This window comes from Colias croceus, chromosome 4, assembly GCF_905220415.1.
Source record: "Colias croceus chromosome 4, ilColCroc2.1".
NCBI classification, from domain to species: Eukaryota; Metazoa; Arthropoda; class Insecta; order Lepidoptera; family Pieridae; genus Colias; species Colias croceus.
The window spans coordinates 10,969,335-10,986,826 of NC_059540.1; the positions used below are offsets into that span (position 1 = coordinate 10,969,335).

Sequence of the window (17,492 nt, forward strand, 5' to 3'; positions counted from 1 at the left end):
GATTTCATACAATTTGACGAACAAAGTTATAAAAACAAGTATTAACATTATTTGAGTCTCATTTACACATTTTTTTTTCTTTTTGTCAATGGTTGGGTCATATTTTAAGATTATTTTGAAGTGTGAAAACGGAATATATTATTTTAATATATTTGTTAGGAAGTAGATGCAATTTTTCATATCACATACTACTTTAAATAAGTCATTTTATATTTATCATAGACTACATTTTCTAAAATATCCCTCGCAAAAGTCTCTTAAATTTTTTTATTTGTTTGCTTTGACTCTTACATAGTTACAGTTAAACATAGTATAGCGCCCGGCAAACTTTATGGCCAAAAAGTAACGTGGTGGGGAAGTTTGCGCATCAAGTTTTAGTACATTTTTATATGCGCAAGCTTCCCCCACCACGCTACTTTTTGGCCAAGAAGTTTGCCGGGCGCTATACTTACATTGCATAAATAGACCCCAGAATATATGCGATATAAATTTTATTTTATATATCTATACTATCTATACTATAATATTATAAATGCGAAAGTAACTCTGTCTGTCTGTCTGTCTGTTACTCAATCACGCCTAAACTACTGAACCAATTTGCATGAAATTTGGTATGGAGATATTTTGATACCCGAGAAAGGACATAGGCTACCTTTTATTGCGAAATATGTACCTACCACGGGCGAAGCCGGGGCGGACCTCTAGTAATATATATGACCAAAATCAATTACATAAATAAACCAAATTGACTTTTAGCTCGAATCTATACATAAAATAAATCTGTAGAAGGGTCAATTCTGTACATTGAAAATATTGAAAAAATAAATAGCAGGGGGTGTTACTGGATCGATACCAAGCCCAAATATGTGATTAAAAAAATTTTTGTATGTCTGTCTGTCTGTCTGTATGTTCAGGCATCACGTGAAAACTAACGGTTCGATTTCGATGAAACTTGGTATAATTATTCCTAATTATCCTGGGCATAAAATAGGATACTTTTTATCCCGGAAAAATACGTAGAAAAAAAATAAATCTTGATTTTTCTTAATTTTTCCGCGCGGACGGAGTCGCGGGCGAAAGCTAGTATCTAATAAAAAAAGTAAATATTTATTTTGTTACACATTTCACGAAATTTTTATCTTTTGATGTAAACATCACATTTTATGTTTCTAATGATGCAATGTTTATTTATTTGTAATAATTTATTAGCTAAAAATTTAATTGAAAAATTGAACTGCCAATCGTAGGTATGTCTGAACCACTTAAAAATTAGGCAAGCTAAGATAAGTACAATAATTAATGATTACTGACATCATTACTTAATTAACTTTAGTACAATAAATACAAGCCTTCAGCCCCTGAATTCGCTTACTGATTTGACTGTACGGATGTCTGATCCATATGCCCATAACCTCTGGGATAAATCGTAAATTTATATTGGTATTAAAATAAATTCGTCTGAAAAAATATTTAAAATGTTTCTTACAAGATGTCAGTAATTATTCTGGTGTCTAGTTAAGTTTTTTAACACAAATAAAGCAATATTAAACATGTCCGACCGTCCGACATAAAACTATGAAAATTGTCTGTATTGCGTACTTAAAACTGTTTTATAATATTTATATTGATTGTAATAATAAAAAGCTTTGGAAGCAATGTGTTTTTATTTTTAAGTCTTATCAAATTGTACCCTGAATTTATATTTTTTGGTTTTTATGGCATTCAAATGCTCTATAAATATAAATTTATAAAGAATAGAAAAAATTCGATCACGAGGCGGGACTCGAACCCGCATCCTTCGCGCCATTCCATCGTTACAATATTGTATGTTGATTGTAGGTGTAAGTGTAATTTAGGGTAGATTTAATAAAACTCATATATAATATTACTTAAATCTTTTATTTCAATAAAACATCTCTTTGTAAAATATACCTATCAATGATAAAACGCTTTAAACAATAACAATGAAAATAAATGATTTTTTATCGAGTTTATAGACAACACACAATGGAATGATAATTCGTTAAAAAAGTATACACAAATACAAAAATATTATACTCTGTTAGTATTTAAATACAATGGTGATGAATTGGAAGTCCTTATGAATTATAATCTATAATTTATATATTTACCTATTCTATTATAATTTTTTGGCAATATAACAATACTAAAAGGCTGTGCCGATTTTAAGTCATTAAACAGACCTTGAGTAATTTAAATTATATACAATACCATAGTGAAGATATAAGGATAATATGTTTCGGTTTTAACTCGAAAGATTAAACATAACGACAGGTAAGTATGTTATGCTTTTTTAACAAGTATTTTATAATTAATTTGTTCACAATTATCACGATAAATATTCCTTACAAACAACTCCAATAAATAAATATTTAGCTTCTCAAATAATCTTCCAAAGTCTTCAACTGGTCCCAACATACAAGTAACAGTACTGTATGAGGACCGAGTCTCAGGTAATTAGCCCCAACACCTTTGTAGAAGGCACTGGCTCCTTCAGACTTGAGCATTTTGACGAAACAATCCGCCATACCGCGGTATAGCTTGCCACGGTTATGGGCGTCTACCGCTGAAATTAGAAAATCATTAGTATATGAATATTGTTACAATTTAATATTTCACTATGATAATAATAGCTGTGTGTCATTTAAATTTTTGTTCATACTGTAGTTTAAAAATAACAATTTGAGAACATTAAACATATTAATTCAAATATGTTTTTGAGCAACAAGCTCAACAAAATATATTTTTGAGTTTGTTGCTCAACAAAATATGTTTTCCATATTATATGTTTCTGGAAATTTTATTTCCTTATTGTTGCCTCAGCCGGAAACATTTCAACACGCATAGTGTTTCCAGCAACTCTGCAGCAAATAAATAAATTATCTCGTAAAAAGTACTTACGTTGATTAGACAATCTCGTAGCCATGACATCAAAAGGATTCAAGCACAACGTCATCACAATGCCTCCCAAATTGGCGCCCATAAAGGACAATAGAAGTGGTGACCTACATAGGTCTTTATCTCGAAGAAATTCTTTGGCGTAAGCAAAACTGACCATTTGGGAACTACTGCCCACTGCCCCACGGGGGATTTGGGGACCGACCCCACGGAATAAACCTGGAATAATTTATTATTATTGCATACTTTAGTTAAAATTTATGTGAAACTGCAAATACTATGGAAAGCTTTTTGGAAAGCCGTTGAAATAATTTTAATAGATTTTGTGTTTTTTGAAACAAATAAAGTTCTTTGAAATGTTGTCTATGCTTGTGTTTTATTTCACCTTGCAGTTGCGTAGCTTTTTTCCGACAAATTTATATAAGTTTCTGTTTTTTGCGATACGTAAAATTAGGTCACAAAAAGAGCATATTTCTTACTAGCTTCCGCCCGCGACTCCGTCCGCGCGGATGTCGGTCTTCGCGTGGATGGTTATTTCTCCATTTTGAGTACCTCAGTCAATAACATCTTATAAATATCTATTGGACCCAATTCCCAAATACGGCTAGGCCTATAATAATACGCAACGTGTGTTCGCGGTTCTACGGAACAACGTCTATGGATAAAACTGAAAAATTAAGATTAATTTTTTTCTACGTATTTTTCCAGGATAAAAAGTATCCTATTTTACGCCCAGGATAATAAGGTATAATTATACCAAGTTTCATCGAAATCGAACCGCTAGTTTTCACGTGATGCCTTCACATACAGACAGACAGACAGACAGACAGACAAAAATTTTTTTAATCACATATTTGGGTTTGGTATCGATCCAGTAACACCCCCTGCTATTTATTTTTCAATATTTTCAATGTACAGAATTGACCCTTCTACAGATTTATTATAGTATGTATAGATTAGAAAAGTTATGTATACCTTTTAATCCTTCCTTGCGGAATATATCAGTTAAAGCATTCCACGTGCCACTATGAGTGTGCTGGTGACCTACTGCTATTGCTCCCGCTGCCTGAAGAGAAATTAAATATTTCATTTTATAATGAAAATATTTAGTTTTATAGCATTGATGCGTTATAAATGGGAAATTTTTCAAGCATTTGTCATAATGGATTAATTATTATTAACCAACCTGTGCCTGCAACCGTGTCTTAACAAGGAAGAACGGAGTCCCCGCTATAGAACCCAACGCTCCCCCCACACCCGCGGCGACTGCACCTCGTACAATAGACGTGCGACCTTCTACTGTGGTGAGACCGCGACGTTCTGATATGCGGTATACTCCTAGCCTGTAGGAATTTGAATTTGGAATACTACAATACAATATTGTAAAAAAAAAATTCGATAGGTAAGTAACTGATATGAATTGAATGACATAAAATGATAGGTAGGTATTTTACTTGTAGGTGCTGTAGAAGGTAGATGATTGAATATGGAATTTAAAAAGATTAGTATATTGAACGTCGTTGCTTTGCTTGTAAGTATCTAGATAATTTTGAAAAAAATATGAATGAAAGATAATGATTTTAATTGTAGTTTATTTCATACATATAGAATGAAATGACTGCGAATATTTAGCTGTCAGAGATAATAACGATACTACTATGTGTATGGCTTCTTAAAAAGCTTCTTCCATAATATAATCTCACCTAAAAGTATTCAAAAAGAACTGAAATCCCAGCATAGCTGGCAGGCCACTCTGTAAAGCCATAGCGCCCTCTGTCCGCGCAATAACGAACAACGCATGAGGAACATTTTTATAGAAAACCGCATGTTTCCCTTTAGATGCCAATTCTCCTTGCAATTGTAGCCTAGTTTTCACAACCTCTATGGGATTTGTGAAGATTGTAGCGAACATGGCAGATGTGCCGCCCATTAGCAAATCTGTGACGTCACGGACGACACCACCAGGTTGTTTATTTCCCGCCATTTTGTGTTTTATTTTCTGGAAGTAGAAAATTATGACGATTAATTATTTCTTTTTCTTGTATATATAATAAGATAATTCTTGGATTTAAATTGATGCAAAATCAATAAAATTATTGTAACATGTATGTTGTAATTGTAAATATTCTATGATCCTTCTTGCTACTTGCTACAAACATAGAATTATGTGACAAATTAATCAATAATAAATAGCTAGAGGTTAGAACGGGATTTTAGATAAAAACGGGAATAATAAATAAAACATGATTTAAAAACAACAACAATTTATTGACTTAATTAAACAAAACAAAACATTACAAATCAAACGGATACAGGCCCTTTTCAGGAGTTCAACATGATATAAAATTTAACTTTTTGAAAAATTTGACTACTTACCTATTGTCTATTGAATAAAAATTTTCTATACAATCCATTGAGATATACATATGGAGACGACACCGCCTACATCACTTATGTTCCGCTCAACATACGCCAAATGGCGTAACTGCACGCTCATTTTTTATTTGTTTTAAAGTGAAACGCATCAAATATGCCTTCGTGTGTGTTAGTGATGTTACGATATTGCACAAATAATACAAATAATACGGAAAAGTGCAAAGGAATTACTTTCATCGGTAAGTGCCTAACTAGAAAATAATTTTTAAAACTTAGAGCAAAAAAATGGCGCACAGATTTTGTTCGTGGTGTCTCCTCCATACGTAGTAATATTATCTCAATGATAGAATCATAACATTTATCAGATTTGTACTATTAACACTAGCTCTGAATCACAATTATACTAAAATTTTATTTAATACACTCCGATAAAAGTAAAATATATTCGATCTACCATCGATCTACAAACACGAGACATTTCAAATTTTACGTGTTACATTCCTTGAATTACTCCAGATTTTAATAATATCATTGTAAATTAAGTAAATCAACAATTAAAAACATTTTAGTTAAACATAATAAAAAAAAGACGTGTGGCACTCGGGGACTGCCGCGGTAAAGCTATTGCATGCTATGCCTTCAAGCCACACCTCCGAGCCCGTCGGAGTGGGAAGCGTGAGGTTTTTCGTTACGGAATTTCTGGATTCGGTCCCCGCGCTCAAGGCCCGCGATAGAAGCTATGCAATAGCTTAATAAAACTTAACAAAACATATCTACCATGAGGTAGGTTATTACATTAGCAAAATATGCTAAAATATCTAATACTGTACAAAAATGGTATTACATACCTTCAGGTCTGATATTTATTCTACGCTAAACTAAACTAAATAAAAATAATATCTAAACTAAATCATTGCACTTTGGTTTCACTATAAAACTAAACTAATTGGTTCAGAAGTCAGAACGTTAACAATCTAATTCGTTTATTTACCTACATACTAATGTTAATTTAATTAACATGATAATTAAAAATTAAATATTTAAGTTCTCGTCATTTGTACTTTCGTCAAACATACTTTAAATCGAATTCCTTGCGAATACATAGATTTTATCATTTAATTCTCAAAAATTATCAAAATGAAATCATCAATAAGGAAAACATTTTTGAAGTGAAACTTCTTTAGGCGCGTTAAAATGTCAAGGTCACGTCATGGCAATATCGTCACGTCGTACGGCGACGATTTTGGTATCTTCAAATCTTGCCAAAGAAGTTTCACTTCTGACATGTGTGCTCGGCACTTTTTATTGTTTTCAATATAACAACAAGGAACGTCCAGATATTGAATCTGTAAATATGACATCAATTTTCTTATTCTTTAATCATACAGAATAACAATAACAGGCTACAGTAATACCAGCACTTCAGTTATAATTTTACACAGAGAAGATCTTTTAAGGAACTTTGGTATATTCGCTATTAATATTCGTTATATTCGAATATAATCGCTTTTATACAAATAAAAATAAATATAGTTTAAGTACAACAGTGTACAAACAACTGTGGGGTCATTACAAATGTTGCTGATTAAAAACACAGGAACTTTGAGCAACATACTACATTACTTTACATTATAGGCATTACTCATCATGTATAATTACCCCAAATCACTTTATTTTTAAAATCACGCTTTCAAAGTTTGAAAGTTCTTCTGTAAATCCTTTAACATATCCCAAAACACAAGTAACAGTACTGTATGCGGTGCCTGGCGGAAGTAAGAAGGTCCAACTCCCTTGTAAAAGGCCAAAAGACCTTCAGTTTTGGTTATCTTTTGAGCACAATCCCATATACCTTCATAGAAAAGACCGCGCCCTTGCGCGTCGATGGCTGAAATACAAAAAAGGAATGTTTAATTTTTTTTTATTTCACCTGTTTTTTTAATCGATTGCATATTTAGAGCGTATTTTGATGGCCTAATGAATTTGTTTTAAGAGATTTCGTTAGTTTCAATTTAATATTGAGTGATACTGGACACTGCTTGTATGGATTTAAGAAAAAAATATGGATTATTGGCGCAAAATTTTAATTTACAATAGGACCAAAAGACACACAAAAAAGTATTAATTTTTTAAAAATGTTTTTTTTTAATGTGTAACATATAGGCCTGTTAAACCGATTTCTGGCGTGGCGGTATGCATCCAAATTAATTCACATCAATAATGTCGATGTTTCATATCTGCCAGGCGTTCCGTGACGGCTCACATTTTTTTTTTAATAATTGTATGTTTAACTCTAAATTTAATCTTCTTTAAAATGTTTATAAATATCATTCAATGATGCAGAAGACCCATTTTAAATTCAATAAACACATTACATAAGACATTGTTTAAATAATTATTTACGTGACTGAGTAGCATTATTTAATATAACACTCGATAATATTTCACTATCAAGGCATTTGTTGGTTAGCCTTGCAGAAACGTCTAAACTATTCTTTATTTTGAGACGACTTTTGTATGAACAAATTTTTTGTATGATGTTTTGTCGTTATGAGGCCATATTTAAAGATCTCTGAAACTATATTTTTTTTGGTTTTTATGGCATTCAAATGCTTTATAAATATAAATTTATAAAGAATAGAAAAAATTCGATCACGAGTGGCTGAGTTGGTTAGGCATCCGCCCCGGAATGGCGCGAAGGATGCGGGTTCGAGTACCGCCTCGTGATCGAATTTTTTCTATTCTTTATAAATTTATATCTCTGAAACTACTTATTTTTTAGTAAGCAAGAAAATTTATATCACGAGCATTACTCTTAAAAAAATAGCGTTCATTATTATTATTTTGTTCTCATATCAAAAGACAAAGATATTGTTAAAGAGATTTGTTGAATACCCTATTATAATATTATGATGCTAGTCTTATTTCCACCATGAAATCCCTACTTCCCTACTAATCTTTAATATATATAAATCTCGTGTCACAATGTTTGTCCTCAATGGACTCCTAAACCACTTAACCGATTATAATAAAATTCGCACACCATGTGCAGTTCGATCCAACTTGAGAGATAGGATAGTTTAAATCTCAAATCGTTTTAGAGAAAGCGGGCGAAGCCGCGGACGGTGAGCTAGTCTTAATATATATAAATCTCGTGTCACAATGTTTGTCCTCAATGGACTCCTAAACCACTTAAGCGATTATAATAAAATTCGCACACCATGTGCAGTTCGATCCAACTTGAGAGATAGGATAGGTTTTATCCCGGAAATCCCTCGGGAACGGGAACTATGCGGGTTTTTCTTTGAAAACGCGGGCGAAGCCGCGGGCGAAAAGCTAGTAATATTATAAATGCGAAAGTAACTCTGTGTGTCTGTCTGTCTGTCTGTTACGCTTTCCCGCTTAAACCTCTCAGACGATTTTGATGAACTTTGGCACAGACAATCTTTAGACCCTGAGAAAGAACATAGGCTACCTTTTAATAAAACACCACGCGAGCAAAGCCGCGGGCGGAAGCTAGTAGTAAATTCAATATAGGTAGTTGATTTAACTTAATATAACTAAGTTATTAATTATTTCTAGATTTATTACCTTGATTGTAAAGTCTTGTCATGATAACATCCATGGGTGTTAGCGTCAAGGTTTTTGTAATAGCACCAATGTTGCTAGCCATGAACGCACTCAGGTATTTCGATTGTTGGAACATGTTGTTGTTGTCCATCCATTCTTTACATCTGTAAGTAATAATAAAAAAATAATAATGGATTGAAACTATTGAAATTTATATGTGAAAATTATTAAAATAATTTTTGAAATAGCATTTAGTTATATTTATTATTGTTTGATATTTAAATTGTCTTATTTATATAACGAAAACGTAATTAATTTAAATACTGATAAGGTATCTACCCGGAAAAAAAGCAACATCAATATTATGTTTTCATTGCAATAATTGACATTGTATTACAATAATACGATTGTTTACATCAGTTCAATGACATACTTGTAATAAAAGATTTTTAAAATTATAGAAAAACTAGATTTCCGCCCGCGGCTTCGCCCGCGTTTGCAAAGGAAAACCCGCATAGTTCCCGTTCCCGTGGGATTTCCGGGATAAAAACTATCCTATGTGTTAATCCAAGTTACCCTCTATATGTGTGCTAAATTTCATTGTAATCGGTTCAGTAGTTTTTACGTGAAAAAGTAACAAACATCCATACAAACTTTCGCATTTATAATATTAGTAGGATAATGCAAAATAATTTTCCTTATTCCATAAAAGTTCAATCAATTTTTTTTGAAGTGAAAATTCTTTAGGCGCGTTCGGGGTAAAATTTCAAGGTCGCGTCATGGCAATACCGTCCCGTCATGAAGTATGGCGACGATTTTGGTATCTTTGAATCTTGCCAAAGAAGTTTCACTTTTGACACTTGTGCTCTGCACACACGCTCTTTTTTTTGTATTAAATTTTACATACTATATTTACTAAATTAATTAAACTGTATGTACAGCAAATATATTAAGAAACTCACACAGAAAATGCCGCGATCTGCGACGCGGAACCAACCGAGTTCCTCAACATCATGCCATGGGCGCCCCTCCAGAGACCCAATAATCCATTCTTCATATAAATCTGTGTCAACGCATGCATCATGCCAGGATGTCCGTGTTGAGTGCCAACCGCTATCTTCTTAGATGAATACGACATTAGTTGAGTCTTGACTAACTGTAGCGGACTCCCTACAAGCCCCCCGCACATACCAGAAATGCAGCCGACGATGAAACTGTTCGTAAATTTCGTATTGTGCTTCTCGTCTCTTAGGATGCCGTAGTTGTCGGCTTGCTGGTAAATACCTAACCTGAAATGTGGTCGTATATAAGTAATCTCTTTGTAATTTGAAATAGAATGGCTGGTATAAAATGAACCTCTATGGAGTTAGTACTGTAGCAATTTTTAGGAAAATATATGTGTTGCCTTGGTATGGCAGAAAGACGCAGGTTCGTATCCCGCCCCAATATTGTTTTTTTTTATTCATTAAATGCTATAAAATTAAATATTAAATTTTGTAGTAAAGATATTCAATAACAAATAAATGAAAACAAATTCTGCAAATATATGTTATATTTTCTAACATACCTTACCCCATTTACAACCAATTGAAACCACAATGCAGGTGCGAGGCCTCGTTGCAAAGCGATAACACCATCATGTTTCACTATAGTATACATCGCGTGGGGTATATTTTTATAATACACAGCATGATGACCTTTGGCTCTAAGCTCTCCTTGAAGTTGCATGCGAGTTTTAATCACATCAAATGGGTTACTGAAGAAACCAGCGCCGACGCCAGCCAAGCCTCCAATGATGAAATCCATAATACTAAAAACAATGGTTAAAAAATTTACTGTTCATATAAAATTTCATAATAATGCAATGTGACACCTCAGCTTTGATTTTTTTACCATCCCCATTTGTTTTGAATTCATCTCTTTCTATCTAACTACATGCTTGAATACATTAAGAAGGTTCTTTATTTTTTAATATGAAATTTATAGCATTTGTAGTAATATAATTACAACCATTCAAAAGAGGTTTATGTTATAAACAATATAGAAAGAGATCTATTCTAATAATTTATTTGAGTATTTGTTTATATTATGTGGACTATTACTTAGTTATTAATAGATGATTTGTAGCAAATAAGAATTTTTCATTGAAATGAAGCTATTAAATATTATTTAACTGAAATTTGGAAGATACTTACAAGCTGAATAATTATTTTTTATTTACACTTATTAACACTCACATTTAAAAATGTTAGGTTGGTTAATATATTCCATAACAATTCACACTTAAATTAAAAAAAAAAACTAGGTATGCGCTATATATTTATTTAAAAATGAATTAATATGTTTGTGAATATATTTCTTATTCAATATAAATGTAATTCTTAGTCAATAGTATATTTCTGTTTAAACTTTCAAATTACAACTGCAATATTATAACTACTAATTTCATTTTCATAGTAGGTATTAATAGTCACAGTTTTTAAATATCAGGGCAAAGTCTCATACAAATATAAGAATGTACCTAATGTTTATAGTATCTATAACTAACCTGTTTTTTGTTTACGGTGTATTTTAAATCATCTCGATTTCAAAATATTCCGTATTCCCATCGTGGAATAAAAAGCACTGGAGTTAGCACTGGAGAATTCCACCGAAGTATGAATATCTCGGTTTTGTTTCGTAATCATTTCAAATTATTTTCATTAAACTCGAGATTTGCGAACGTCACAGATGACGTTGACAATCACTTGATGTTTATAAATCTGAAGGAACGAATAACGTTTAAGAATTTTATCAATTTATAGTAATACTAGCTGTGCCGCGCGGTTTCAACTGCGTGGCTCCGCTTCTCTTGGTCTTAGCGTGATGATATATAGCCTATAAGCCTTCCTCGATAAATGAGCTACCTATCTAACACCGAAAGAATTTTTCAAATCGGACCAGTCGTTCCCGAGATTAGCGCGTTCAAACAAACAAACATACAAACAAACAAACTAACTCTTCAGCTTTATAATATTAATTATAGATAAGTCCATACAAGGTCCATACCTACTAACTTATAAATAAACTAACTTCTAATTTTTACATAATTGCGAAAATATGCTATATTTATATGGGATATTGAATGCGTTTGATAGCAGACTATTACGTGATTATCAGACTGCGACTTACGGGATAAATAATTATTATTCTTTGATGTATTTTCAGCGGTACGTAGTTAGGCGGAGAAAATGTACATTGTTGTAAAAAGTAAAATAAATATCGTAGTTAGTTAGTTTAGTAAATATTTATAAAGTTACGTTTATAATCGAAAATTCGTATTGTAATGTCTTGTTTGTGACCACAACAGGATTGTGAGCATGTTATGAGCAATTTTTTAATGAGCGAATTACAGTTTTTCAGTGTGAGTGTAACCTGGTGTAACCTAAACATAAGAAGTTACATACTTAAAAGCAATTTGAAATAAAACTCTCTATTTGTCAAAAGAACTGGCAAGATATAAAAAAAAACGCAGTCTTCACAGACATTAATGGGTATAAAAATAAAGCGAGTAAATTTTTTGTAAAATTTCATAAAAATTGAAAAATAATAAAATGGCAGTGTCAACTGCTATGTTCCTATTTGAAGTAGTAGTAGAAAATGTAAAAAGTCTGGTAGAAAGCCGGCAATTAATGATAAAAAGTGAATTTGCAGACATTTTTTCCTTGGAGCTTAAAGACCCAAAGCAGATGCATATTGTTATTCCTGAACCGCCTCCCCTACCACCAGAGCCACCTGGAAAAAAGGGTAAAAAAGCGAAACCCAAGCCCAAAAAAGGTAAAAAAGGCAAAGTAGAAGAACCGCCACCTGAACCAGTTATACAATCCGGACAATCGGTTTTATTCACAAGTAGTGCAGAATTTTTAATTCAAAACATGAAAAAGTTTCCTTTAGAAATGTCTCTATGGAGTAAGGAAGACAACTATTCTTACATTGGAACCACATACATACCATGGGATCCAATGTTTTACACTTATTTAGAGAAGATTTGTAACGCCGAAGAACCGCCACCAGTTACATTAAATGAAGAATACAATATTTTTGAGGAGGGTACTGCAAAGTTAATGGCGAAGATAAGTATACAAGTTAAACTAACTTATTTGACAGATAAAGTAACAACGTGCTTTCGCACACTTTCTGAAGATCCTACAGTTAAGAAAGTTTTATACACAGGAATCAATTCTAAGACAACGTCATATATTTGCACATTGAAAACAACCGATGAAGATTTTGAAGAAAACTGTAATAAAATAGAAAACAATTTCGTAAAAGATAAACCAAAACCGAATAAAATGGTCTTCGCCGATTACAAAAACGCACCTGGTGCTAATCTTACATTCTTCAATGAGGGTGACTATTGCTGCATGAGTCATGCGGACAAGCCCCCTGAATCCATTTATAAGTCACCAGAAACGTGCCCAGATATCAACTTCATTATTGACTATGTAAGAAAAATTATCGTATCATGCAATGATAACATGAGAATGTTAACACCTCAGCCGACTATAAAACCGAGAATCAAAGCTACAGATATTGATAGGTTTTGCTACTGCAGAGAAACGAGTTGGCCTGGAGGACAATTTGCTGAAAGGTTTAGGAAGGAAGCACAGTCGGCTCCATGTCCGATGTGTATTCATGCTGGAAAGAGACCACCAGGCTCTCGTGCAGCTACTTTCGATATAGCTAATATACGAGGCCCTTGTGGTAGAGCAGATTGTAGGATTGCACGAGATTTACGAGCGTATATTGAAAAACTTGTTGAGGAAGATGACAAAGAAATCAATATTAACGATATAATAGGCCCATGCGGTAGTAAAGAATGTTCTCTTGCTGAGAAAATCCAAGAGTTTTTGCGGCATGAAGGCGTATTTAGTCAGGGTAGTACACTGGAAGGATTGTCAACCCAATGTGCGTGCGTTAAGCAAATGCAAGATGCTTTAAAGAAGAAAGATATTTGTGATATACTTTGTACTAAAGAATGTGACAATACTGATAGCGAGGTCAGCCAATGTGAAGGTGAAGCATGTCCACATCGTGATCCCAATAACAAAGTACAAGTATATGATGTTTATTACTTTACTGTGGAACATGACTTTACTAATAAAAGTTCAGGCACATCTTCGCCAGCATCTGAAAAATCGTCTAAATTTAAATATTGCTCAACTGACTGCCCAAGTACAAAAACTTCTGAAAAAGTATCTTGTTCTAAAACTACCTGCTCCACTTTGACAAATAAAAAGGACGATGAACTTGAAGAAGAAGATAAATGCCGTGATCCTGAATGTCCAGTAAAAAGTCCATTTCCACCGAGTCCTGCTGATAGCGATATAGTAGTTCATTTTGCTGATATTCATAACCCATGCTGCGTTAAATCGTGCGATGTAGCTGAAAAAGTTAAAGATTTTATTGTGGACGGAGTTCTGAGCAAAAAGGCTAAATCTGTACCTGACGATGATCCTTGTTACTGCGATTGTGTATGTACCTTTAAATTCTCGAATAAAACAACGTATTGTGCAGTATGTGGAGGTTATGAGTGTTTGGGTGAGGATGTGAAAAATATGCCAGATTATGCGAAACCACACCCATGTCCTGTATATCATAAATTATATGATAAGAAATACATAAAAGTCCCAAATCCTTGGCCAGAAGAAGAAATAAGATGTGCAGGAAAGCAACCAGACACAATTAGTAATAAAAGCTCAAGAACAACTGGATCGAGGCTCACTACGGCCGATAAGAAATTTGGTGCATCCAGATCAACCAAATCATTTGCTGAAAGAAAATCTGATAAGAAAGAAAGGAGTTCCGAAAAGGTAAAAAAAACTAAACAAGAGAAAAAGAAGGTCGGAAAATTTACTGCAAATGTTGAACAACCGCGTATGTATACCATTCAGTGAATACACTTCTAGTACCATATAGAGATAGATAATATAGAGATTTATGATTTTTTTAAAACAGCGCCGCCATCCCCGCCAGTAGAAAGGAAACCGGAGCCAAAGTATCCCTACCCACCCGTTCCTAAACACATGGGATGGAATTGGACTGCAGAAGATATTCCTGGCATGAAGGTTGTTATTCGTTTCACTAACTTCATATTTTTCGTATATATAACGTCATCAGATTTGTCACATCATAGGTTGTATTGCGAAGATGACGCATTCTGTAGGGTATACCATCAGCGTGTATTTTATTAAGACATGCCTGTAGATAATACAGCCTGTTCAGTAGTTAATAGTTTATTAATATATGTACTTTCATTATATTTCCCCAAAACCAAAAAGAGCTTTTTGTTTTACCTAAATATATTTTTTACCAATTACTCAGAATAAGGTGGATTCAAAAGAACATCGAAGTTATATTTAAAACAATTCTAATTTCTAAGTCGATTCATGGTATAAATATTGTAATACTGTGATAAAACTAACTGCGTAGGTAGGTAACTTCTTTGTTTATAATGTTCTTTGGGTAAGTGCCAAATATTTTATTTTGTAATTCTTTAATTTTGTTACTTATGAAAATAATGTGCAGAGCATAATAATTTATTTCTCTACTAAATTATTTGTCATTGAAAATCTCTTTTGTTTACAGGATACCTCAACAATGATGAATTGAAACCTGCAAGTTGCAACATTATCCGATAATCCGATCATAAATTACTGAATTATATTTTCCCAATAAATTACTATGATTGTAATTGCCTTTTTATTTAATCTAAGCCCCTCTTTAATTATAAGTGCAATTTTAAATTTTTATTGCGGAGTATACAGTTACCTAATGTACAAAAATGATAATGCAATTTGTTTTCAGCCCCGTCCCAATTGGAGGCCTGGCGCAGCTAATAAGATTTTAGTAAGGCGGTACAGAGCATTACTAGAAGGTGTTGATATTGTTGCTAAGAAAAAACGTGCCATGATGCAACGCAAAAAGAAAGCAGAAATCAAGCCAACACTTATTGTAAAAAAACATGATGGAGAATATACCGTTCAAATGGAGGTTTTTAAGAAATATTCAAAAGAACGCCTGTTATTTCAATATCCGTACGACGAGAAACCTCCCTTGATTTATACAATAGGAAAAACTGAAGAGGAAAAATGTAAAATAAGAAAACAGCGCGAACGAAGAGAGCGTCGAGAAACGAGAAGAAAAAGTCGCCTTCTTCAATCTACGTTTAGAGACAAATGTCAAGAAATTTGTTTAAAAGCATATAATCAAGCAATCGGCTTGTTACCTTTACCCAATCCTAATGATCCTGAATGTCCGTGTCACACCGATGCAGTGCAAAATTTGTCACCACCAATAGATTCATGCTCTTGTTCTGATGAAGGAAGTATATCGAGTAGTGACACCGATGGAGATGAATGGGTCGTAGAATTTACACCACCTGCCGCCGTCTGGGATGTAAGGGCTAAACATCCACCAGTTCTAGTAGATAATGAATCTCAATATACTTATTTAGATTACAAAGTCAAGTTACTTGATAAAAGTGGGAATCCTGTGCCAAGATTTTTCAAAGGTCCTGATGGCAAACAAGAATGTAGTGACTTAGGAGGCTTTTGGGGTCCAAATCACGTCTGGTTAGAAATAAATAAAGACGGTTATTTAGGACCAGATAATAGATGGGTTCCCATGAACTTTACTGGACCCGATGGAATGTATTACTCAGCTGAAGAAGGTTTCTTTACTGATAATACAGGACAATTATTAAAAATCGGTATTGATGGATACATTGACAAAGATGGAAAATGGGCATGGTACAGTAGGAGGGGAGGAAGAAGTCCAAAGTCAAAATCTACGGTAACGGGTACTACAGTTGACTCTAAGAAGTTCGGAAGAGGAAATAAACCACAGCCGCCCACTACTCCACCCGCAAAAAGTAAATCGGGTGCTGCACCTCAAGCAAATATCAAAAAACCCGCCGCTAATCAGCCAACTACGAAAGGAGCTGATAAAGTAAAGAAAACAGTTTCATATTCATCCGCTAAAGCTAAAAGTCCAGTAGTAATGAATGTGTCCGTCAATTATGAAAAGAACAGATCGCCTCAACCTGATTGTAGATACTACATGGATCCCAAAACGTTGGCAAAATATAAGGAAATTATGCGAGATCTCTCAATGTACGATGATTTAATGTGTGAACTTAAACCTCCGATGAAGATGAATCGAGCATCAAACACGCCAAAGAAGAGATTTAATTCGTTCTCTGTCTATAATAAAGGCCGAAATATGACCAATATATCCGAAATAATGTCTACTGTAAATAAAACCTATGATGTCACGGCGTGTAATTAATATTTATATTTATCCTTTATTGTGATCGGTTTGTATTAAACTATAAAAGAAATTGGTTGGTGTTTTCATTCTTACAATATTTTGTACTGGCGGTAATTATAGTGCCCATGGAATAATTATTAATTTTACCGTCGTTAAATTTTCAATATCTGGTGTATACTGTGGGTGTATAGGATACAAAATGAATAGCCGAATAGGAATTCTTATAAATAAATAATGTAGGCACGAGAGACCTGTCATCTGCAATAGTAGGGGAGCCCAGGATGCTAAATGTGGATTTACTCGAGCGTCACGGGAACCTA

At 33.4% G+C, this 17,492-nt stretch overlaps 2 protein-coding genes across 4 annotated transcripts; one reads left to right on the forward strand and one right to left on the reverse strand.

Moving 5' to 3' along the window:
• Window positions 1-1,949: 1,949 nt before the first annotated feature.
• LOC123690901 (solute carrier family 25 member 35-like) lies at window positions 1,950-11,607 on the reverse strand. Of its 3 annotated transcripts, XM_045635022.1 has the most exons (6): window positions 11,411-11,607; window positions 4,623-4,918; window positions 4,106-4,262; window positions 3,895-3,985; window positions 2,923-3,138; window positions 1,950-2,587 (listed from the first exon to the last, which is right to left on the reverse strand). In XM_045635022.1, exons 2-6 carry the CDS (start codon window positions 4,901-4,903, stop codon window positions 2,394-2,396), a joined length of 939 nt encoding a protein of 312 aa, XP_045490978.1. In that variant the 5' UTR covers window positions 4,904-4,918; window positions 11,411-11,607; the 3' UTR covers window positions 1,950-2,393. The 3 variants fall into 3 exon arrangements, with proteins under 3 accessions (XP_045490978.1, XP_045490980.1, XP_045490981.1); XM_045635024.1 differs by lacking the exons at window positions 1,950-2,587; window positions 2,923-3,138; window positions 3,895-3,985; window positions 4,106-4,262; window positions 4,623-4,918 and adding exons at window positions 6,523-7,180; window positions 8,884-9,026; window positions 9,825-10,151; window positions 10,430-10,672; XM_045635025.1 differs by lacking the exons at window positions 1,950-2,587; window positions 2,923-3,138; window positions 3,895-3,985; ... (1 more) ...; window positions 4,623-4,918; window positions 11,411-11,607 and adding exons at window positions 6,523-7,180; window positions 8,884-9,026; window positions 9,825-10,151; window positions 10,430-10,672; window positions 11,058-11,150.
• An 806-nt stretch (window positions 11,608-12,413) lies between these two features.
• LOC123691017 lies at window positions 12,414-17,190 on the forward strand. The gene is made up of 3 exons (XM_045635195.1): window positions 12,414-14,778; window positions 14,860-14,969; window positions 15,709-17,190. Exons 1-3 carry the CDS (start codon window positions 12,456-12,458, stop codon window positions 17,188-17,190), a joined length of 3,915 nt encoding a protein of 1,304 aa, XP_045491151.1. The 5' UTR covers window positions 12,414-12,455.
• The last annotated feature ends 302 nt before the right edge of the window (window positions 17,191-17,492 follow it).

What these genes read in the sequence shown, in the direction of transcription:
- LOC123690901 (XM_045635022.1), bottom strand. Translation starts at nt 4,903, where the DNA reads ATGGCGGGAAATAAACAACCTGGTGGTGTCGTCCGTGACGTCACAGAT. An exon ending in TTCTTTTTGAATACTTTTAG is followed by an intron (nt 4,263 to 4,622) that starts GTGAGATTATAT and finishes AAATTCCTACAG; the next exon opens with GCTAGGAGTATACCGCATAT. An exon ending in CCGCAAGGAAGGATTAAAAG is followed by an intron (nt 3,139 to 3,894) that starts GTATACATAACT and finishes AAATTATTCCAG; the next exon opens with GTTTATTCCGTGGGGTCGGT.
- LOC123691017 (XM_045635195.1), top strand. Translation starts at nt 12,456, where the DNA reads ATGGCAGTGTCAACTGCTATGTTCCTATTTGAAGTAGTAGTAGAAAAT. An exon ending in TGCAAATGTTGAACAACCGC is followed by an intron (nt 14,779 to 14,859) that starts GTATGTATACCA and finishes TTTTTAAAACAG; the next exon opens with CGCCGCCATCCCCGCCAGTA. An exon ending in AAGATATTCCTGGCATGAAG is followed by an intron (nt 14,970 to 15,708) that starts GTTGTTATTCGT and finishes ATTTGTTTTCAG; the next exon opens with CCCCGTCCCAATTGGAGGCC.